Source organism: Coptis chinensis, chromosome 2 (genome assembly GCF_015680905.1).
Source record: "Coptis chinensis isolate HL-2020 chromosome 2, ASM1568090v1, whole genome shotgun sequence".
NCBI classification, from domain to species: Eukaryota; Viridiplantae; Streptophyta; class Magnoliopsida; order Ranunculales; family Ranunculaceae; genus Coptis; species Coptis chinensis.
In genome coordinates, this window is record NC_141457.1 from 67,796,335 (window position 1) to 67,816,289 (window position 19,955).

Consider the following 19,955-nt stretch of genomic DNA (forward strand, 5'->3'; position numbering starts at 1 on the left):
TAAAAGTAAAGTCCCATGGGGGAGCTTTATACTTCGTGACCTTCATTGATGATGCATCGAGAAAGGTATGGGCATATAGTCTGAAGACCAAAGATGAAGTATTTGGCGTGTTCAAGACTTTCCATAGCATGGTGGAAAGAGAGACATGGGAGCCGTTGAAGTGTATTCGCTCAGATAATGGAGGTGAATACATAGGGTCGTTTGAAGCGTATTGCAAGAGTTATGGGATTTGTCATGAGCAAACCGTTCCCAAGATACCGCAACATAATGGAATAGCAAAGAGGATGAATTGTACCATTGTAGAGAGGATGTGATGCATGATGTCTCACTCTTAGAAGCTACTGGGTAGAAGCAATGCGTACAGCCGTGCATGTGATCAACTTATCACTGTCAAAGCCTCTAAATAGTGATTATCCAGAGAGAGTATGGTCAGGCAGAGATGTTGATTATGGATACTTGATGGTATTTAGGTGCAGGGCATCTGTGCATATTCCGAAGGATGGGAGATCCAAGCTTGATGACAAAGCCAAGCAGTGCATTTTTCTGGGTTATGGGGATGAGAAGTTTGGCTACAAACTCTATGATCCGATTAACAAGAAGGTAATCCGAAGTTGAGATATTGTGCTCTTGGAAGACCAAACCATAGCAGACTTTGAGGAAAGTGAGAAGCTACAGGCTTTCACTAATTATCTTGTTGATTCAGAACCATAAATTCCTACTGTGGAACATGCAGAAGGCATTGAGAATGCAGAGAACCACGAGCTTGAAGCTCATGATGAGAATCATATTGCTCATGATGGGATAGAACCTATTGGTATAGAAGATGTAGATGAAGTGCATGAACCACTACCTGAGCAAGCAGAAGTGCATCCTCCTGAGGCACCAGCAGATGGGGTAAGGAGGTCAGACAAAGAAAGACAAGCTTCAACTAGGTATCCACCACATACGTATATTTTATTATTTGATGGTGGAGAACCTATGTACTATCAAGAGGCACTTGAAGGTACAGACAAAGAGAAGTGGTTGAAGGCTATGCATGATGAGATGGATTCTTTGCATAAGAATCACACGTATGAGTTAGTTGAGAAACTGAAAGGAAGAAAAATTCTCAAGAATAGGTAGATCTACAAAGTCAAGCATGAGGAGAACAATCCATACCCAAGGCACAAAGCTCGCCTTGTAGTGAAAGGATTCGGTCAAAGAAAAAGTATTAACTTTGATGAGATTTTCTCTCCTGTAGTGAAGATGACTTCTATCCAGGTGGTATTGGGTATGACCGCAAGTATGAACCTGGAGGTTGAGCAGCTAGATGTTAAGACAGCTTTTCTTCATGGAGACCTTGAAGAAGATGTCTACATGGACTAGCCAGAGGGGTTTGAGGTCAAAGACAAAGAACACCTAGTATGCAAGCTGATAAAAAGCTTGTATGGTTGAAGCAGGCACCAAAACAGTGGTACATAAAATTTGATTCCTTTATGGTGAAGCAAGGATACAAGAAGTCTGCTTTCGATCATTGTGTGTTTGTTCAGAAATTTTCAGACGAAGATTTCATAGTGCTCTTGTTGTATGTGGATGATATGTTGATATTTGGCCCAAACATCAACAAGATATCCAAGCTGAAGAAAGACTTGAGTAAGTCCTTTGAGATGAAGGATTTGGGCCAAGCAAAGCAGATACTTGAAATGCGGATCACTCGTGACAGAAAGAGTGGAAAGTTGTGGTTTTCTCAAGAATGCTACATTGAGAAGGTTTTGAAGAGATTCAGCATAGATCAAGCGAAGCCAGTCAGTTGTCCGCTTGGTGGCCAGTTCCACATGACCAAAAAGATGTGTCCAAAGGGTGAGCATGAGCAGAGTCAGATGGAAAAGATTCCTTATACATCTGCAGTGAGCAGCAAACTCTTAATGTATGCAATGGTGTGTACATGACCGGATATTGCTTTCGCCGTTGGTGTTGTAAACCAATTTCTGTCAAATCCGGGTAAGGAGCATTGGGAAGGTGTTAAGTGGATATTGAGATATCTCAAGGGCACTTCCAAATCGTGTTTATGTTTTGGTGGAAGTAAGCCCTTACTTGAAGGCTACACTGATGCAGACATGGCAGGTGATGTTGACTCGATGAAGTCCACTTTCGGTTATCTGGTTACTTTTGCACGGGGAGCAGTTTCTTGGCAATCTAAGTTGCAAAAGTGTGTTGCCCTCTCCACTACAGAAGCCAAGTATATTGCAGCCACTGAGTGTCGCAAAGAGATGCTATGGATGAAGAGGTTATTCAACGAACTAGGGCTTAAGCAGAAACAATTTGTAGTTCTATGTGACAATCAGAGCGCCATCCATTTGAGCAAGAATCCGAGTTTTCATTCTAGATCCAAGCACATACATGTGCGTTATCATTGGATTAGAGAAGTACTCGAAGACAAGCATTTGTGTATCGAGAAGATCCATACCGACAAGAACAAGTCGGATATGATGACCAAGGTCTTACCGAAAGGTAAGTTTGATGTTTGTTGTGCTACCGCCGGAATGGTAGCACACTCCTCCTGTTGATTTGGAAATTGTATGAAGGTATCCCCCCTCGCTGTTCGGGAGGGGGAGATTGTTAGAGTTATCCCTCACATGAGGAGGAAAAGAAGTTCAGTTTGCATGAAGAAGGCTGAGCACGCAGGCCACCAAATTGTTCGGCAAGCAGCGCCAAGACGCCGCCATGTCGTGGACGACTTCCAAGTGTTTTAGAGCATCACGCTGGCTTCATGCCTATTTTCGTCAGGATTTCTATTTTTGCGAAACCGCGAGTTTGCAATATAAGGTTTGGGTTTTTGGCAAAACCTAACACATGCTGAAACACAAAAATACACAGAACACAGAGAGAAAACCCAATCTTGAAACCAATCAAGATTAAGATATAACATTTACAGAGAAACAAGCCTGTAAAGATAGATAAGTGATCTAGTAAGGTGAGAGACTGAAATGAGTGATTGTAATCGTCCTTCCCACTTTATAAAGGATTAGCTCTTGTGGAAGTAGGTACCATTGGCCGAACCACGTAACATCTTTGTGTTGTGGTATGCATTTTACTTATTTACATTATTATCTATTGTTAATAGTTGTTTATAGAGTTTGGCATGTTATGATAGTTGTAGTTGATATTTTAGAATTTATCTGGAGTTGAAGTGAGTTCAAATACAAATTATCTGTATAGTGAGGATCGATTGGTATCGGTATAAATCCCAACAACAAATTTGTGATTATTTAATCTCTAACATACTTCATTCTTTCCTCTGTTTTTAACTCGAAGAAAATGAAGTTACATAAATCTAATCATTATCAATATATTTGTTAATTTGCTTATGAAATTCTTGAGTGCAGTCAAGAGTCATAGATTCTAAGTACAAATGTTCTAATTGATCATGACTTGTTTTGCTTAAGCACTCTTTTAAAAATAGATTCGGACCATTGCAGTGACAAGTGGTAGGGCATTGTGGACTTAGAAGTGCAGAAAACAAGAAAGGAAGTTGACTCATTTGATTTGGTTAGTTTATGTAGTTTCCAATGCCATACACAAGTGGGGTTCAACAAAGGGTGATCAACTACATTTTTGCACTTGGACAATCTAATCAAAAATATTATCTCTCCACTAATTTATGTTGTTCTTTGGTCCATCTAATTCCTAATTTCTTAGTGTTCTTTAAACTTTTGTAGTCCTTTTGACCCTCTAATCTTGACAGCCTTTTATACTTCCTTTTCGAGAGCATAGGCCCGATGCTTCACTGCTTAGATCTTATATGTTTCATTGTATTTGACACTGCTTGAATATGATGAAATAACCGGAGTCCATAGAACTGAACCAGGTAAATTACTACAATGTGGCATGTGAGGATGCGTTAGTTAAAACCAAATCCCAGTGGATTGTGGACTAGTATTTACTCTAAAAAGCTACAAAGCAGACAAACACAAAATTCTTCTATTTTGACGTATAAGACCATATACAAGTACTATGATGTGGGGTTTGGGGTTGCTTCAATATTATAACACCCTAACAACTCCCCTTGAATATCTTGAAACAGACAAGAACTACGGAAGAATTATATTGCAGATGATGCGGAAACACGTGCGACATAAAGAAGAATTATAAACATTGAACTTCCTTTATTTGATGTGTGATTTGTAGATAGCATTAGAGAGGAGGTGATTATATATTTGTTCAAGAATTTACTACTTAATTAATCAGTCACTTTTACTTATAGCATACTATGATACTAATACGTGTATATTTGAAATACAAGAGCAAATGTGAAAGCTAGGTAGTTTTAACTTTTAAGCACACAACTGACACAAGGCGCACACTCATTGGCGACGGGTCCACATACTTCAGATTCCCACATTGCCACATACTCAATGTTTTGGTGTTAATGCAATGTCTAGTGAAGTAGGTAAACTAATTTTGTAAAAAATTGGATGTCAAACATGCTTAAAAGGTTTTTAACTCTTAGCAGTTAACACGGACCATCTATAGGGCATTAGGCCTTCATGTCCAAGTCAAATATTTGCTTCGAGATTGACACAAGATAATCGCAAAAGGAATCCCACGGTCGAAGATGTATACACCAACATGGAAAGATTAGAACTACTACACAAATATCCTTAATGTGAAAGTTCGTTTTAAATCGTACTTTTGAATAAATGCCTAAATGAAATCCTAAACTAGAAAAGGGAAAAAGTAATTTTAGTTTCGTCCATATATAGCTACTGTACGTCTGTACCGAATTTTTTTTTTGATTTTAAGGATTAAATTACTGAGAAAACTAAAAATAGACGGAAAAAAAATTGTGTAGGGGGGGGGGGGAGTTTGCGCTCTCAGATAGTGACACCTAACCTACATGCTACACTAGCACAGTGTCCTTTGCCTTCCATCCTGACTCACTCAGAGGCTTTAAAAGTCCTCCCAAACACCTCCCCACATTCACTCAAACCAAATTCTTCCTCCATCTTCCATAGATTGTCTCTGAACCACCCAACATTCCCTTTTCCCTCTTCACTGTCACAGTATCACTTCCCTACTCATTCTTGCCCATCAGTATCCTTATTTCCATCATGTCCACTTCCAAAACCACAGATAATAAACACTTGAGAGCCAATGATACTAAGTTGGCTCAACCTACTTTTACTTTACTCCAATCTAACACATCTTCATCACAAGCTACTGAGAGAAGAGGAAGGAGAAAGCAAACTGAACCAGGAAGATTTCTCGGCGTAAGGCGTCGTCCCTGGGGACGATATGCAGCTGAAATAAGAGATCCTACAACTAAGGAGAGGCATTGGCTTGGAACTTTTGACACTGCACATGAAGCAGCTCTTGCTTATGATAGAGCTGCACTTTCCATGAAGGGTACCCAGGCAAGGACCAACTTCATTTACACTGATAATACCACATTGCACTCTTTCCTTACACCTTTTGATGTCCAAAACTTCCTACCTTCGTCACAACTCCTCACCAGTCCTCAACCAAAACAACCTATAAATCAAAACAACTTGTGTTTACCAGCTATTCCACAAGAACCTAACATGCGTACTCAAGTTTCAAATGAGAACAATGCCACCAACGAAACTAACATGAACAACTGTTTTTTCTCTCATAACTCTGGATCTGGGTACTTGGAGAGCATTATTCCTGATAGTTACCTGAATCCGACTTCAAGCTCGACGAAATTAGCCGTAGAAAATAGTACTGCTAGCGGGTCTCTTGTTCAAGATTTATGCTCAGCTAACCGAGTATTTGTTCCTTCTCCTCCAGAGATACAGCTCCACTATACAAACAATGAAGCTCCTAAAAACGCGTTGAGTGACTCTTCAAAGGCTTCAAACTCGGATAACATCCCTCTTAACTACGGTTTATGGGCAAATGAGCATACTTGGGATCTCACCTCTTATGGAATTGCTGCGGCGATTGATAACAATCCTTTAATGGTGGAAGATGGATGCATGGGAGCTTTATATCCTTTTATTGAGGACCCGATTAATAGTTATGGCTTCATATCTCAGACAACTTCAGATACTTACTCTCCATTGTTCCTTTAAGTAATGTTGCAGACAGTTATTGCTAGTTTGAAAGAGTGATTGAAGTTCTTGAAGTAACTAAATTACTAGAATCGCTTTCTTAATAACCCTAGTTTTAAAGTGTTTCTGGCAAGTTATATCAAAACTGTAAGTACACTGCAGTATGTCACATACTTCAGAGAGAGAAGGGAAGAGAGTGAATGGAATGTTTTCTAATTTTGGTTCTTAGTTCAGTCTTTCAGATGCAATAAAGCTACTTTTGAAAGACGGCTCCATTTGGTAAGTTTCATGATCATCACTCGTGATATCAACTTAGGTCTCATCTTAATTCAATTTTTGTTCACTTAAAGATTTTAAAGGAATCAGCCCTTTCTCTTTGTTGTCTCAGAAAAAGGTCTCATCATAACAACTTTCAGTCTGTCTCTCAGTCTCTCAGTCTCTCAGTCTCAGTCTCACGCATACATTATACTGCACTAGTCTGATGCAGGTGCTACGCATCTTGGCTTAAACACACGCCATTTTAAATCACTGAAATTTAATGATGAATAGAAAGGCAAAACAGTCATAAAAAAAATAAGGACAAAATAGTCATTAAATAGAAACAAATTAGGGGCAAACTCGTTACAAAAAGTGGTCCAAGAGCCACACATCAAAAACTATTCTAGTACTATTGTACTACTGTACGTGGGAGCCAGGATTTTTAAAATAGTTAAGATATCCATCCCTACAGACAGTTACAGTACATACATGTGATGGATTACATGAGTCAATTAGCTAATCAGATCAAGCTCAAATAGGCCTCCTACGTCAAGATCAACAGTGCTCTCACGAACAATATCGATCAGCTCAAACCAAAGATTGCAGCAGAACGAACACTTCATACAAAACTTTTACCATTTCATACACAAGCATTATCAAATTTATCATATGCTATGGCTTAGACTTAGTTGATGGCTTACAGTTGGGACTTAACTACGTTTTCCCCTGAAACCCCAAAACTTTTTATACAAGTGCCCAATGATCCAAAACCTTTAACTTTGACAATTCATTGAACTTACCATAAGTTACCGGCCTTTCAAAATATATAATTTCAAATGACCTTATAGAAGTATAGTTATATATTACGAAAGATCTGTTAGAGCATCTTTAGGAGTGATGTCAACCTAGCATCAAACACCAAAATTTCAATAATTTTGTGTTTTTTCAACTTCAGGAGAGTCACATGTTGATGAAAACACCAAGCCAAATACCAAATCGGCTAATATTTGGTTCCAGGTTTGGTGCTGTATCAAATCACTCATGCGGTTTTGGCAAAACCGCGCGGTTTTGGCAATATCGCGTGGGTTTGGGCTTCTAATTGGGCTTATATGGCGCGGTTTTCACAAAACCGCGTCAGAGATTGGGAAAGAAAAAAAAAAAAAAAAAAAAAGTTTATGTGCGATACATGGCGCAGTTTTCTCAAAACCGCGTGGACTTGGGCCTGTCAGTTGGGCTTTAGTGGCGTAGTTTATCCAAAACTGCGTAGTTTGATGTCGAAAATTTGATATTGCTCCTAAAGTTGCTTGGTGTTTTTTTAATTCAAAATTTTTGTGTTTTTTTGGTAGCTCTCCAAAAAATTCTCTTAGGCAGAAATTTCAAAAGCAGGGACCCTAGGCTTTTTTTTTGATAAGTAGACTTTATTGAGAGAAAAGTGCAAAGCACAAGATACAGTACATTACATAGAAGAAAAAGTGAGTGAGAACTTCACCTAGTTACAGAGATACAAAATGAAAAAGAAAGAACACCAACTATCTTCATGCAAAGTAATCACCGATAACACTTCGTCAATCTCCAGATATCACAAGACTCCATTCTAAGATCAGATCTTTAAACCTGTAGTTCCTTCTTTGTTGAGTAGTAGACAACCAATGCCATAACAACCCTTTGATCTCTAACACGCGATTACTTAACCGATGATGCTTTTTACCCCCGAAAATACGGTTATTTCTCGCCTTCCACAACACCCACATGGTTGCATATGGTAAGAGACGCCATATCTTGTTCCCCGGCTCCCCGATCTTCTCTTTGGCCATAAGGTTAAGAATTCTTGTAATCTTGAATCAACTTGTGCTAGTAGTGGAAAGGCTATGACCATTGGTCAGAAGCGCTTGTGCCCATGCCTCAAGAGCGAAAAGAGCAATGCAAGAAAAGATGACGATGCTCTCATCAAACATATTGCACATAGAGCAAAGTCGACGCACATTTGTACCCCTATGTGTGAGTACATCAGTAGTGAGAATGCTTCCCAAGATAACTTTCCAAAAGAAAACTCTCACCTTCAAATAAATAGGAATCTGCCATACCAATTTATGGGGAAACAAGGGAGTAGGTTAGTAATCCTGATTTCTGCCTTCAGCGATTATAACATCATAAAAAGAGTTTACCGAGAATATTCTGCTCTTAGTCGACCTCCACCAACACCTATCATCCTGTTCAGTTATTACCATTGCATCCAACATTGCAGTCAAGTTTGCATATTGCTGCAACTCCCAATCATTACAACGTCTCCTAAGAAACAAGTTCCAAGCCACTTGATTGTTGTCCGTGTGTGCATACTCATGAACAAAACCCCTTTTGTGTGTTGATGCTTGATAGATTAAGGGGAATCGCTCTGCCAGAGCTTTGTCACCAGCCCAGAGCTCTGCAGGACCCTAGGCTTAAAGTTAAAAGCCTACAGTTGTACAGTGTGAGCTGTACTTACGCTTAGACCTTACTCTGTCATCCGTATGAATGAAGACTTGAATTGTTACACAACTCTTTCTTAACAAAAATCTCATTCATAGTGTGTTGATATTTTTCAATATTAGCACCAACTTAATCTAATTTCAAAGTGGGATTCAGGGAACGCAGCCTATGTTTTTTATCATGCATCCTAAGCTGTTATAACTGAAGTAGGAGGATCTTCTGTAATACTGGGGCACAATGCAGATTCAATTACTGCGAGTGGCAAATTAAGGTGTTGTGACCAAAGTATACTGGTGGATCCGGATAATGTATACTTCATTGTGTTAAAAGCTTGAAGCGGACTGGTTTCTTTGAAAGGAAAACAGAAAACTAAATGCATTAAGCATTGTTATTCAAATAACAAAAACGATCAAGTACCACTGTCTGAATTTTAAGAACTCTCAAGCAATTTAAATAACCATAAAGATATACAAGAACAAAATTTCTGTACCGAAGCAAAACTATATTGCTTACGAACACTTTGCTTACGAATATATATGAACTAGCTCTAATCAAAATTGAGTAAACTAGAAATAAGCAAATGTAAAGCGTGTGATATTTCCATTAGACAAGCAGAACTCTCCATTCGACTTGATAAATCTTATTTTAGAAGAATTATCTTATTTGGTTTTGGTACAAGAACATTAAGATCGAACTAGGAGTAGTACTACTAACAAAACAAAGATGATGGTTACACCAAGTACCTGCAAAAGCACCGAAGAGAAGGAATTCTTTGAAAATAACAAAAAAAAATATCGAACTCACCACAGGATTTATCTCTTCCCCCATAAAAATAACAACCTGTAGCATCTCCTTTTTTTTTTTTTTTTTTTTATCAACAAAACAATATTTTATATTAATAATAATAAAGATATAGTGTGAGAGATTCACACTACTAAAAGTACATATAAATGCTATCCCTCAATCACAGACTCCCATCTAAAAATGAGGTCTTCCAATTAGAAACCTCTAACACTAGATAAGAAAAACACCCATGCCCACATAAGAGTTTTACATTTGACAATAAACTGTTAGACATCCCTAGACTCATCATCATCGAAAGTTTCGACAATTGTGTTCCAACTATATGGACCATGTAACTGCGTAAGCTATAACCTTTGCCAATATCCGACCGGTAGTGGAGATTCTACCATCTGGCTTGCAGTTGAACCGCCCCATCAGACCTTGTGATGCATCAAAGGAATAAACCCACATCCTTGTCAACCAGAAGCAGAATCCCATCCACCCAATGGCCTCAAGCATTTATCAAAGCTATAATTAGATTCCATACTAATTCTAAATCACCATACAGCCCACACAAACGAAAGTTTCTCATGGATTAACGACAGCACATAAACAAGAAATAATCGTTCAGAGTAACTCACATACGTTTGTAACATATATATGAAGGGAATTATACAGCAAATTAGTCTCAATATAACAAAGTATCGTCGCTTATTACAATAAACCCCCAAGTGTAAAAAAACGTGGGATAAGGGGTAACATAAACACCTTCATGTTAGGTATGGGAAGCTTCATCCCATATTCAGAAGGCCGCTGAACCACGTGATCTTTCTCATTCCAATGAGCTTAAAGCATGACTAAATACAACAGAATCCAAAGACCGAGATGATCTACACTACAAATAGACAAAAGAAGGCTCCAAAGAGGGACATGGGAGGCAGCTTTACCTGATGTAAGAGAACTATAGTTGAGGTGATGAGTCTGATAAAAGTTTCGCTATAGCTTTCAAGGACAGTTATAGCTTATTATTCAGATGACCCAGCAAGTTTTTAAGGATCTAATGTGAGCTAGACAAGGGAGGGATGATGAAATGTAAACGCCTGAGATAGACAGCTCTTGGAATGGCAATGCATGAATAATACAACTAGTTTAAGAGAAGCTGTTTGATCTTTGCTTAAACTACATACTTCACCACCATGAACCGCTTTTAAGGAGAAGAACTCGGACCAGATAAATTGACAAGAATGGGTCCACTCCTTGACAAGATAGAACCAACTGATCCACTGGACATGTTCTCTGAGGATGGTACCCTTGGTGAGATAGAGTTCTTGAAACCTGTGATCACATCAATCTGCAAGTCCGACGTCGAGGAGGAAGGGGCCAGGGTAGCCAGTAAGGAACCAACAGGATATGGAGCAACTGGCATATCAGCAAGAGAAGAAGAAGATGGACTATAACTCAGTGTCCCCATTGGATGATCATATTTGCACGTCGGACCAAATTCGCATACTCCGTATTGCACATATAAAGAGCAAGGTGGAGCCCCCTGTTAATCAATTTGAACATGAGATGCAAAATCAGCTCCCATTTGAATACTTAGCTACCAAGTCAGTACATAAAGTCTATGATAATCATTAAGATGGTAGTCCAAAGTCCAAACCCATAGTCAGCCCAGTAAATCAGACAAAAGAAAGTGACACGCATAGGGACCCCTCTCCTATTTTGCACAAAAATAACTAAAAAAATGAACACTGATTGAGTGGTTCCACCTGTGAACATATTCTGACATCTAATTAACCAAATTTGAAGTATTTTTTGAAATAAGATAGAATCAACGAGAAAATACACGATATTTTTAAATCCAAATGCAACGGTCCTCATTTGAAGGCCACAAATAGGTTAGAAGCCTTTCTTTTCAAGAGGGCTTTTGCTGAGAAGCCTCAACACTGAGAAAATTAAGGTTTCTGTTTATGTAACAAAAACGCATATCAATGAACATTCATTTGCATTGTTAAGTATCAAACTAGGTAATAATAATCTTTAATCTTTATCGCTCATTAAAGTTAATCAAAACATATATCACTGCCTACAGGCCCTATAGGCTTTTATCTATCACTGCCTGCACCTTAAAAACAATTTCTTAGAGTTCCACAACGTTTGACACAGTACAAAAAACGCATAGGGTTTCAGAAAACTCGGGCATCAACACATTGGCGAAAGGGCAGAATTTTAAGAGGATAGATGGCATAGACCATACAGATTAAGCACAACAAACACATACCAAATAAGTTTACAACTCACAACTGCTACCAAGGACCAAACAGAGGTGAACACTCGAGCAGATCATCAACCGAGATGCTAGATATCCGGGTTCGTTATCAAATTTAAAACTTTCTCAGCTGGCTTCATGAAAGGAAAATTCTAACTTTCATCTTCATTATGTTACAAAGTGGTACAGGGTGTTCTAGTGTTGAGCATTTGAGAGAAATTCTATAATGTGATTTGAGCCTTTACACCAATTAATCGTAATATTATGGAATCCACATACTTCCAAAACAATAAAAAGAAATGTACACATCCATTTCACAAAAACTTAGTCCTAGTCAAACTAGGGTCTAGGAACATATGAAAACATAAATGATAGGTAAGCAAAACTTGAGCGAAGTCTCACAACTCATCTTACCTAAGCTACAATTATGGAGTCATACCACAGATTTTATTTGGAGTCACGCCAACCAGTCTGCAGTAAAAGCAAACATGATAATTGTCTATTCTCTTTTCAGAAGTGCAATTTAACAAATTTAAAAATATAGCAAAGTCTACTCCTTCAGCAAATTAATTTGGAACTCATGAAAAATTCTTAATTCTAATGATCCATCCTCAACCAATCCTGGTAACAGTATCACTTGCTAATTATTCAAAATAAAATCTCAGTTCACAGAATAAGAAATGAACTACACAAGATCAAAATATAAATTCCGACATTAACCGTAATAGCAAAACATGGATTCAAATATTCAATACAAAGATCACTTCACAAAAAGTAAAGTGGAAATTAAACAAAAACTGGCCATATATTAAATTGTATTAAAACAAAAAATAAAATCAGTTCTATTTTTATTACATTAAATTAGTTCTATTTTATATTTTTTTTAATGTTTAAAAAAAAAAAAAAAAAAAAATACCCTTATGCCCCCACCAAAAAGAATAAGTGTGTGTTTGTTAAATTTTAACTCATGGAAAGGAAATGAAATAAAATAGGTGGTCCACTATGGAATGGAATGGAATGGAATGGAAAGGAAATAATTTTAAATGGTATGTGTTTGGTAAACTGGGGAAAGGAAAGTAAAAACTAGGGAAATGAATAATCATGTTTGTTTGCAAAAGCTATGGAAAGGAATAATTGTATTGTTGAGTGGAGTGTATTAGTAGTAAGTTCCTATTTATCTATTTCCTTTCCTTTCCTTTCCACAAAAATTTCAGGGGTTAGCTAAAGACACAAAACCTTTTCCATTTGTTTCCATATGGAAAAGCCCATTTCCTTTCCATGGGTAAACAAACGCCTTAAAAACTATGGAAAAGGTGGACCACTCTTATTTTCCTTTCCTTTCCATAGTATTTCCTTTCCTTTCCATCATAACAAACACACCCTAAGAAGTCAAAAAAGACATTTGAATCGATACCTATGATGCACGGATACGGGTACGGATACCGATACGGCAACACGGGTATGGGGAACGATACGGCTTTTTTGAAATATTAGGATATGGGTACGGCTAATGAATATGAATATTTTAAAATATATGTGTATTCTAAAAATTATGCTAGTAGTTCTTTGAGTAAAGTTAGTCAAGAACATGTGAAAAACTATTATAGCACATGTCGAAGTCAATACAGCTTGAAGCCTCAAGAACAATTTACATTTCAACTGAGTAGAATTATCGGATCAGGTCTATTTCGGGGATTCCAGTACCTTAGAAGTATCGGTAGAAGTATCCAGTACCCGTATCGGTATCGTACCCGGCCGATACGGGTGCAATGGCATTTTAGGAGTATCCGTGCATCATAGATCGATACACTGAACAAAACATAGATTTTTAGGAGACGAGAAGTGTTTGAATAAGCAGGTAAACAGTGAAAGACAGTAATTACACAACTTTTAGTGTTATTGCATCAACAATGAGATTCAACTTGTATAAATTGGTTAGATAACAATCTGTCTTACATGCACACCCCATATTTTTAAAAAGAACCGTGTCGGATATGTATCCTCATGTCCGGACACATTGTTTGTGATATACCTCAGTTTTTTATATTTTGTCGTCGTGTCAGACACTTCGGATATGTGTGTCCGTGTCAATGTAACTTAGATAACAAAAAATTTGCTAAAAACGGTTGACCATTTATCACAATTTCATCACTTGATTCGGACTGGGAGACGAAGTGTCTTGAATATCTAAAAATAGATGGGCAGGAAACCAACTTTTATCAGTCTTTTTATCTATCGCCAGCCCAAAATCCTACCCAAAGCAAAAATCAACCTTCATCAAGATGAACCGAGAAAATCTCTGTGGTCAAAAAGTTTCAAAACAATTAAATTCCATTTGATATAACATCCCTGGTATGCAGGCTAAAGCCACTTGAAAAGGAAACATAAGAGCATGAAAATACAGAATAAACTCTAATGAAAAAAAAAACATAAATCAATTTTCAAATCAGAATCTCTTCGATTAGTATATCCAGGAGAAGCCTTCTTCACGTAAAATAAAAGTGTCTATAAAGGAAACTCTATTACAGTTAAACAGTTCAAAAAGTTACATTTAGTACCCTAAAAGGAAGTACAAATGGATTTTCAAACTAATTAGCCACATTATTAGGAATAGAGAGCAAGGAAAATATAGCAGACATGCTCATTAGTACTAACAATTAATGCAATCTTCCAACCACAGAACCAACCCACTTCGTAATTTTCCTATATCTTTCCCTAACATCCATCTGGAAAGATTCCTTCCAAGGTGCAATAAAATGATTTTAATTATCCTTTCGAAAATTACAAAATAGACTTATTCTTACCTTCTTGAGTTTCACTGCTCATGAGGATAGCCTAGCCTTTGGCCTACAATAAGGCATACCATAGAGTTGCCTTATTGTAGTGGGTTATGGCATCTAAGGTGACATGTGCAAGGTTTCTCTCATAGGAATTTCAGCTTAATACTCTTTTCTTAGTCGATAACATCTTTTGTTATACATATTACAACAAAAAAATGCTACCCAGGTTTTTTATTATGTTGGCATCACCCTACAGTTACTCTTGTATGAATCATTGGACTCGTATAAAAAGTGCATCTAATTAGGAGCCTGGCAGTCCCTGCGTACCCATGTTACTGCCTGATTTCTCCTAATTCTGGCATTACCAACATCAATAGCCAAACTAGTTCAAAACTAAAATTCTGCCCTTTTGCAATAAAATTGATGAAGGGCAGCAAAGATCAAAACTAAAAGATGTATTTGATGGAAATCTAGTTCTCTCAAAGCATCCGAAAACACGATTTATTCAGCACTTGGCATCAAGACTCTGAGACAATAATAAAAGGATCACCCCATGCACGGTTCTCACAGTCAAGTTTCTGGAACCGAATAAGCTGGACATGATCTTCATAAACCGCCAGTTTAAAGAAAACGCACAGATTCATCCTGTAAGAAACTGATTTCAATGCTAAGACAAGCTTTATACTTGACTCGGTCGGATTCGACTAACCAGATCAATATGGGGAACCTGTTCCTACCCTCAGAAAAACAATTCTTATTCCAAGTTTCTGATACACAATACTTCCAGAAAAAGGAAAATGTGTTCACTTCTTGAATACATATCTTTCTGATCAGTCACTCAATCGAATCCATGAAAATAACTCATCCACAATTGATATCTATCTATCTATCAAGTACAAATAGTTTTCCTCTCGTTAGTCCTAAAAACACCACTGAATCCAAGAAGAAAGCAATTTCTAACTAAATCCAATTACTGAAAATTTCAAGGATCTCATGAGTCAACTAAACCGATACAAGAGAAAATAGCCTAAATAAAACGAGAAACGGGACATCAAATCTGATTTGCAGTGTTTAGATCAATCAGCTGAGTTTCAATGCTTTAAAGTACAATTGGTTGGTTGATTGATCTAATGAATTTTACACAGTAAAATTTGATTGAATTTGAACTCGCTTTCCTCTTAACCCAGTCAAGATTGAGTCTGTACAATTGGTTGGTTCAATCAATCAACTATTGATTCAAATTTGAAGTTGCTTTCGTCTTGACCCAGTCAAGATTGCTTAGGTCCGTTTTTTTATTTGAACCAATAAGTTTGTGCACAAAACGATCCTAAGTTGAACAAACCACTACAAAGTGATCCTACGTTGAATAGCATGTCCAACTGGTTGATTCTAAAGACCATGCAACTTCTAAGAACCCATCACAGAGCCACTCACCGTGGGACATAAAGAGAAAGGGACGCACATGCCCTATTCATCTCATAATCTCACAACACTCACTCATGGGAAACGTTTTGTGGACCAAAACACCCCACTTCTTGACAAGCTATTCGGCTTTTGCAATATCAATCATGACAAGCATTCCAGATTCAACTAATCAAATTAAAAAACCTAGTCTGAAATTGTCTCCCAGATGTCCATGAATACTAACGACTGGTCCTACTCACTTTATTCCTGGGATCAAACTAAGAAACAGGGCATTATTTCTCGATCAGTACTCCAATTCCCCTAAAATTCTTTGACAACTTCCAAGAAACCAAATCTAAAACCACCCTTACAATTTTTGTACCACTACAACCCTATCTGAACCATAGTTGTCCGACTATCGTCCAGAATGTGATTAGGTCCTAATCAACACAATTGAAGTCTACCACATCCATGAAAGCAATTCACCCAATTAGTCCGTTTGTTTTAGTTAGTTATAACTTCATCCCTGAATCCCTCAAATTCTGTTTTTCTGTGGGGAAGGTGGGATCAAACCCAATCTTGAGCCCAACAACCCAAGTCTTGACCAGTAGGATAAAAATCTCCAACATGTGATCCGAAAATGCAGCTCAAATCTGACTGATAATATATGCTCTGCTTAATTAACTTCACGTCTTCCGCTCTTCAGGGGCCTTCCAAAAACAAAACCAAGCTTGAGTGCACTTTCTTCCTCTAAAGGATTTTAAACTTTAAACTCCATGAAGTTTCTTTCAACATCGACAATATTTGAAGCTCCCACTTTTCGCCCACGTCTTTAACAGATTAACTCATGTTTAGAGCAATTCTCTTAATAAAAGGAAGGATAAGAAAAAAAATAATAAAAAAAAATAGGGGAGGGGGGAGGATCCTCGCCCCAAAACTTGTCAGATTTGTGTTTATCAATCACACCAAAAGACTCACACTCATAGGATTAGCTTTTCATGTTTCACATCTTTGTACTTCTCTCCGTACAGTAAGCTAGGAGTTGGAGGAAGATCTACAAGCTTCAATTATCTAAGATCCATGCGAAACTGTGATATTCACCTACATCCATGCTGACCAAAATCACACTAAACCATTGATACCAATCACAACAACATGACAAAATCATGATCTAAAAGAGGTTGAGACATTACAGAAACTACATATAGAACTAGGTTGCATTGACACGGGAAGGTGTGTCCGTATCGGACACAGATACAAATTGTTGGACACAGACACATATCCGACCAGGATTTTTTTCAAAATATGGCGTGTCCATGTAGCCTAGATCTAGAATGATTATCCAAATTTACTTGCCCACAAGGATGCAAAGTACTTTAGATCATCCAGGTAAGACTTGCAACACTTTTTATATCTTTACACATGGAAAATACAGTGTTGGTCAGACCATCTTATACTAAAAATATATATGACAAATTGATCCCTTTCCACTGGCAGGCCCTTAATCAAACTAGAGATTTACCATTATTTACCCCAAGTACGGAAAAGTTAGCAGAAACCAATTTTAGACAGTTTTTCTTTCAGTTCCAAATAGATTATCAACTAAACTTGAGTTTAGAAAGTTGATAAAGCAAAAGAGAAAACGAGAGGCGTACCGGACGCAATGGAAGACCCATGTGGCTTAGGACAAAACTTGTACTGGGCATTAACCGCTCTGGGGGATGATGGTATCTGCAAGAGGATCCGTATTTGCAATGACCATTTCTCACGTAGTATATGCATTCTGGTTGACCTGGTCTTTCAGGGAATGTACTTTCATTCTGGAATCCACTAGAAATGCTAGCAGACGATGGCAAAGACGGATAAGGTCCAGTATATGAAGGCGCTGAAGAAGATACCTGTGTCACCCCATAAAATGAGCCTGGTCCAATGATGGAATGAGTGCTTGGAGATGCTACTGGACTTACAGGTGCCTGCATTAAGTAGAATAACAACATAATCAGATATTAACAAATATATTTTGTTACTTACAAAAGTAAATGAATTTTGAAGAATCCATAAACAGTTACAAGAGAACACTTGTGCACCTACAGGATAAGTATTCCATGGCATAGGAACCATCCCTGATGGAAGCAATACATGATGACCATAAGCCCCTTGTAAATATGAACCACTTATCAATGGAGGCCTCGTAACTTGCCAGTTGGGAGCCACTTCATAATGTTGACTAGAAGGAACCAAAGAAGACTGCACCGTCTGATAAAATGCAGGTGCAGGCGCCGACACTGATGTGCCAGCTGGTTGTGGGTGGTGGAATTTACAGGCTATACCAAACTTGCACTGTCCCGTTTTCACATAATACGAACATTCGTTCTCACCCTGTAGTAAACCAAAGCAACATAAACAACTCATAATCTCATTCTGAGCTAACCCAATTCCATTTCACTACTAGGTATAACTAAATCGAAATAGTAACAATATCATACCGGCCGAAGAGGGTATCCATTAGCGTTTAATGATACAGAGCCAATTATTCCACCAACATTTTTTGGGTGGTGAAATTTACAATATGCACCAAATTTACACGTTCCGGTCTTTAAATAAAACTGCATCAAACAAGACTAACATAATCAACACCCAAAAGTTCACATAAATCACTTAATATATTTACATTATTCCACCTTGCACACAGGTTGGCCATCCCGTTCCGGGTACTCCACTCCTTCTGTTACAGTTCCAACGACCTAAACAGTAAAAATTACATTAAACCCCTTCTCTTAAACCCTAAATTCCAACAACAAGAAAATAAAGTAATAATAATAATTACCAAAGCCCGATTTCGAGGGTGGTTAAACCGACACCGATCACCATATCCACAAGAACCAGTACGCATATAATACACACAATTCGGTTCACTAAGCCTTTCCGGGTACAATTCTTTCTCATCCAATCCCAATTTCCTCATCGACTCTACATTTGTGTCAAAAAAAAACATTAAAACCCTAATTTCTTACACTAGATCAAGAAGTTAGATATGAAATTCAAGTGAATGAAAGTAAAATGTAAATGAAATTCACCTTCTAGACCCGTTTGTGAGTAGTGTGGTGGATCTGATTGTGTTTTAGTGTACGTTTCCATTTTTTTTTTTACGGTTAAAAAAAAAAACAAATTAAAGAAAAGTGTGAGTTGAGTGTGAGTACGTGTGTAATAAAACTAGTTAAACAGAATGTACAATAGTAGATAAATGTTCTAGAACTTTCTAGATGGTACTAGAAAGTCCGATCCACAGAGAGAGGGGAGGGGGGGGAGGAGTTTGGAGTGTGAAGCGGTTGTGTTCTTGTTTTTGGGGTTTTGGTTTTTGTCTATTTTTTTGGGGAGTTTTTTTATATGGGGGCTTGTTTTTTGGAGGGTACTATGTTTATATTTACTTTGTCTTTTTTATTATTATTATTTTTTTATTTTTATTTTTGTTTGTACCCGCCAAAGGAAGAAAAAGAGAGGAACCTGGGAAAGTCATCACGTGGTAGCTTCATATGCACTCTGCTTCTGAGATTGTCTTGGTTTTTATTCGAGAATCGAAGGTGGATATTGGCTACCTAAATATGCCGACCCAGTCAACACTTTTGACTTTGAGGTTTTCTTTACAAAAGTTTTGAGGCAGTGGGATAGCTTATTTTTTGTTTTTTTGTTGGTCTAATTGAGGAAATTGTATTGACATGATATGTTGGGAAAAATTACAATCAAGTTTAGTACACATCAAAAGTATATTGGACTATTGGGGCACGATGCATTTGCCTATAGACAATTTATCTTCTCTACTATACACTTGTCACTTATACAGTTATACCAATCATAGCATGACCTTAGCTAAACTATGAAGCCCGTTGAGTTAAATTATGGGCCTCCACGAAAAATACTGTATATAAACTCTGAAAATTTCAT

The 19,955-nt window shown here is 37.6% G+C and overlaps 2 protein-coding genes across 3 annotated transcripts; one reads left to right on the plus strand and one right to left on the minus strand.

Moving 5' to 3' along the window:
* The first annotated feature begins 5,003 nt into the window (after positions 1-5,003).
* Positions 5,004-6,178, plus strand: LOC147517334 (uncharacterized). Its single transcript, XM_086594673.1, has one exon. It carries the CDS (start codon positions 5,091-5,093, stop codon positions 6,072-6,074), a length of 984 nt encoding a protein of 327 aa, XP_086450799.1. The 5' UTR covers positions 5,004-5,090; the 3' UTR covers positions 6,075-6,178.
* A 4,008-nt stretch (positions 6,179-10,186) lies between these two features.
* Positions 10,187-19,458, minus strand: LOC147517335 (zinc finger CCCH domain-containing protein 32-like). 2 transcript variants are annotated; one of them, XM_086589592.1, is made up of 8 exons: positions 19,091-19,402; positions 18,841-18,983; positions 18,695-18,757; positions 18,500-18,619; positions 18,105-18,392; positions 17,669-17,986; positions 12,244-12,300; positions 10,187-11,106 (listed from the first exon to the last, which is right to left on the minus strand). In XM_086589592.1, exons 1-7 carry the CDS (start codon positions 19,149-19,151, stop codon positions 12,277-12,279), a joined length of 1,017 nt encoding a protein of 338 aa, XP_086445718.1. In that variant the 5' UTR covers positions 19,152-19,402; the 3' UTR covers positions 10,187-11,106; positions 12,244-12,276. The 2 variants fall into 2 exon arrangements, with proteins under 2 accessions (XP_086445718.1, XP_086445717.1); XM_086589591.1 differs by lacking the exon at positions 12,244-12,300 and having other exon boundaries at positions 19,091-19,458.
* Between the last annotated feature and the right edge of the window lie 497 nt (positions 19,459-19,955).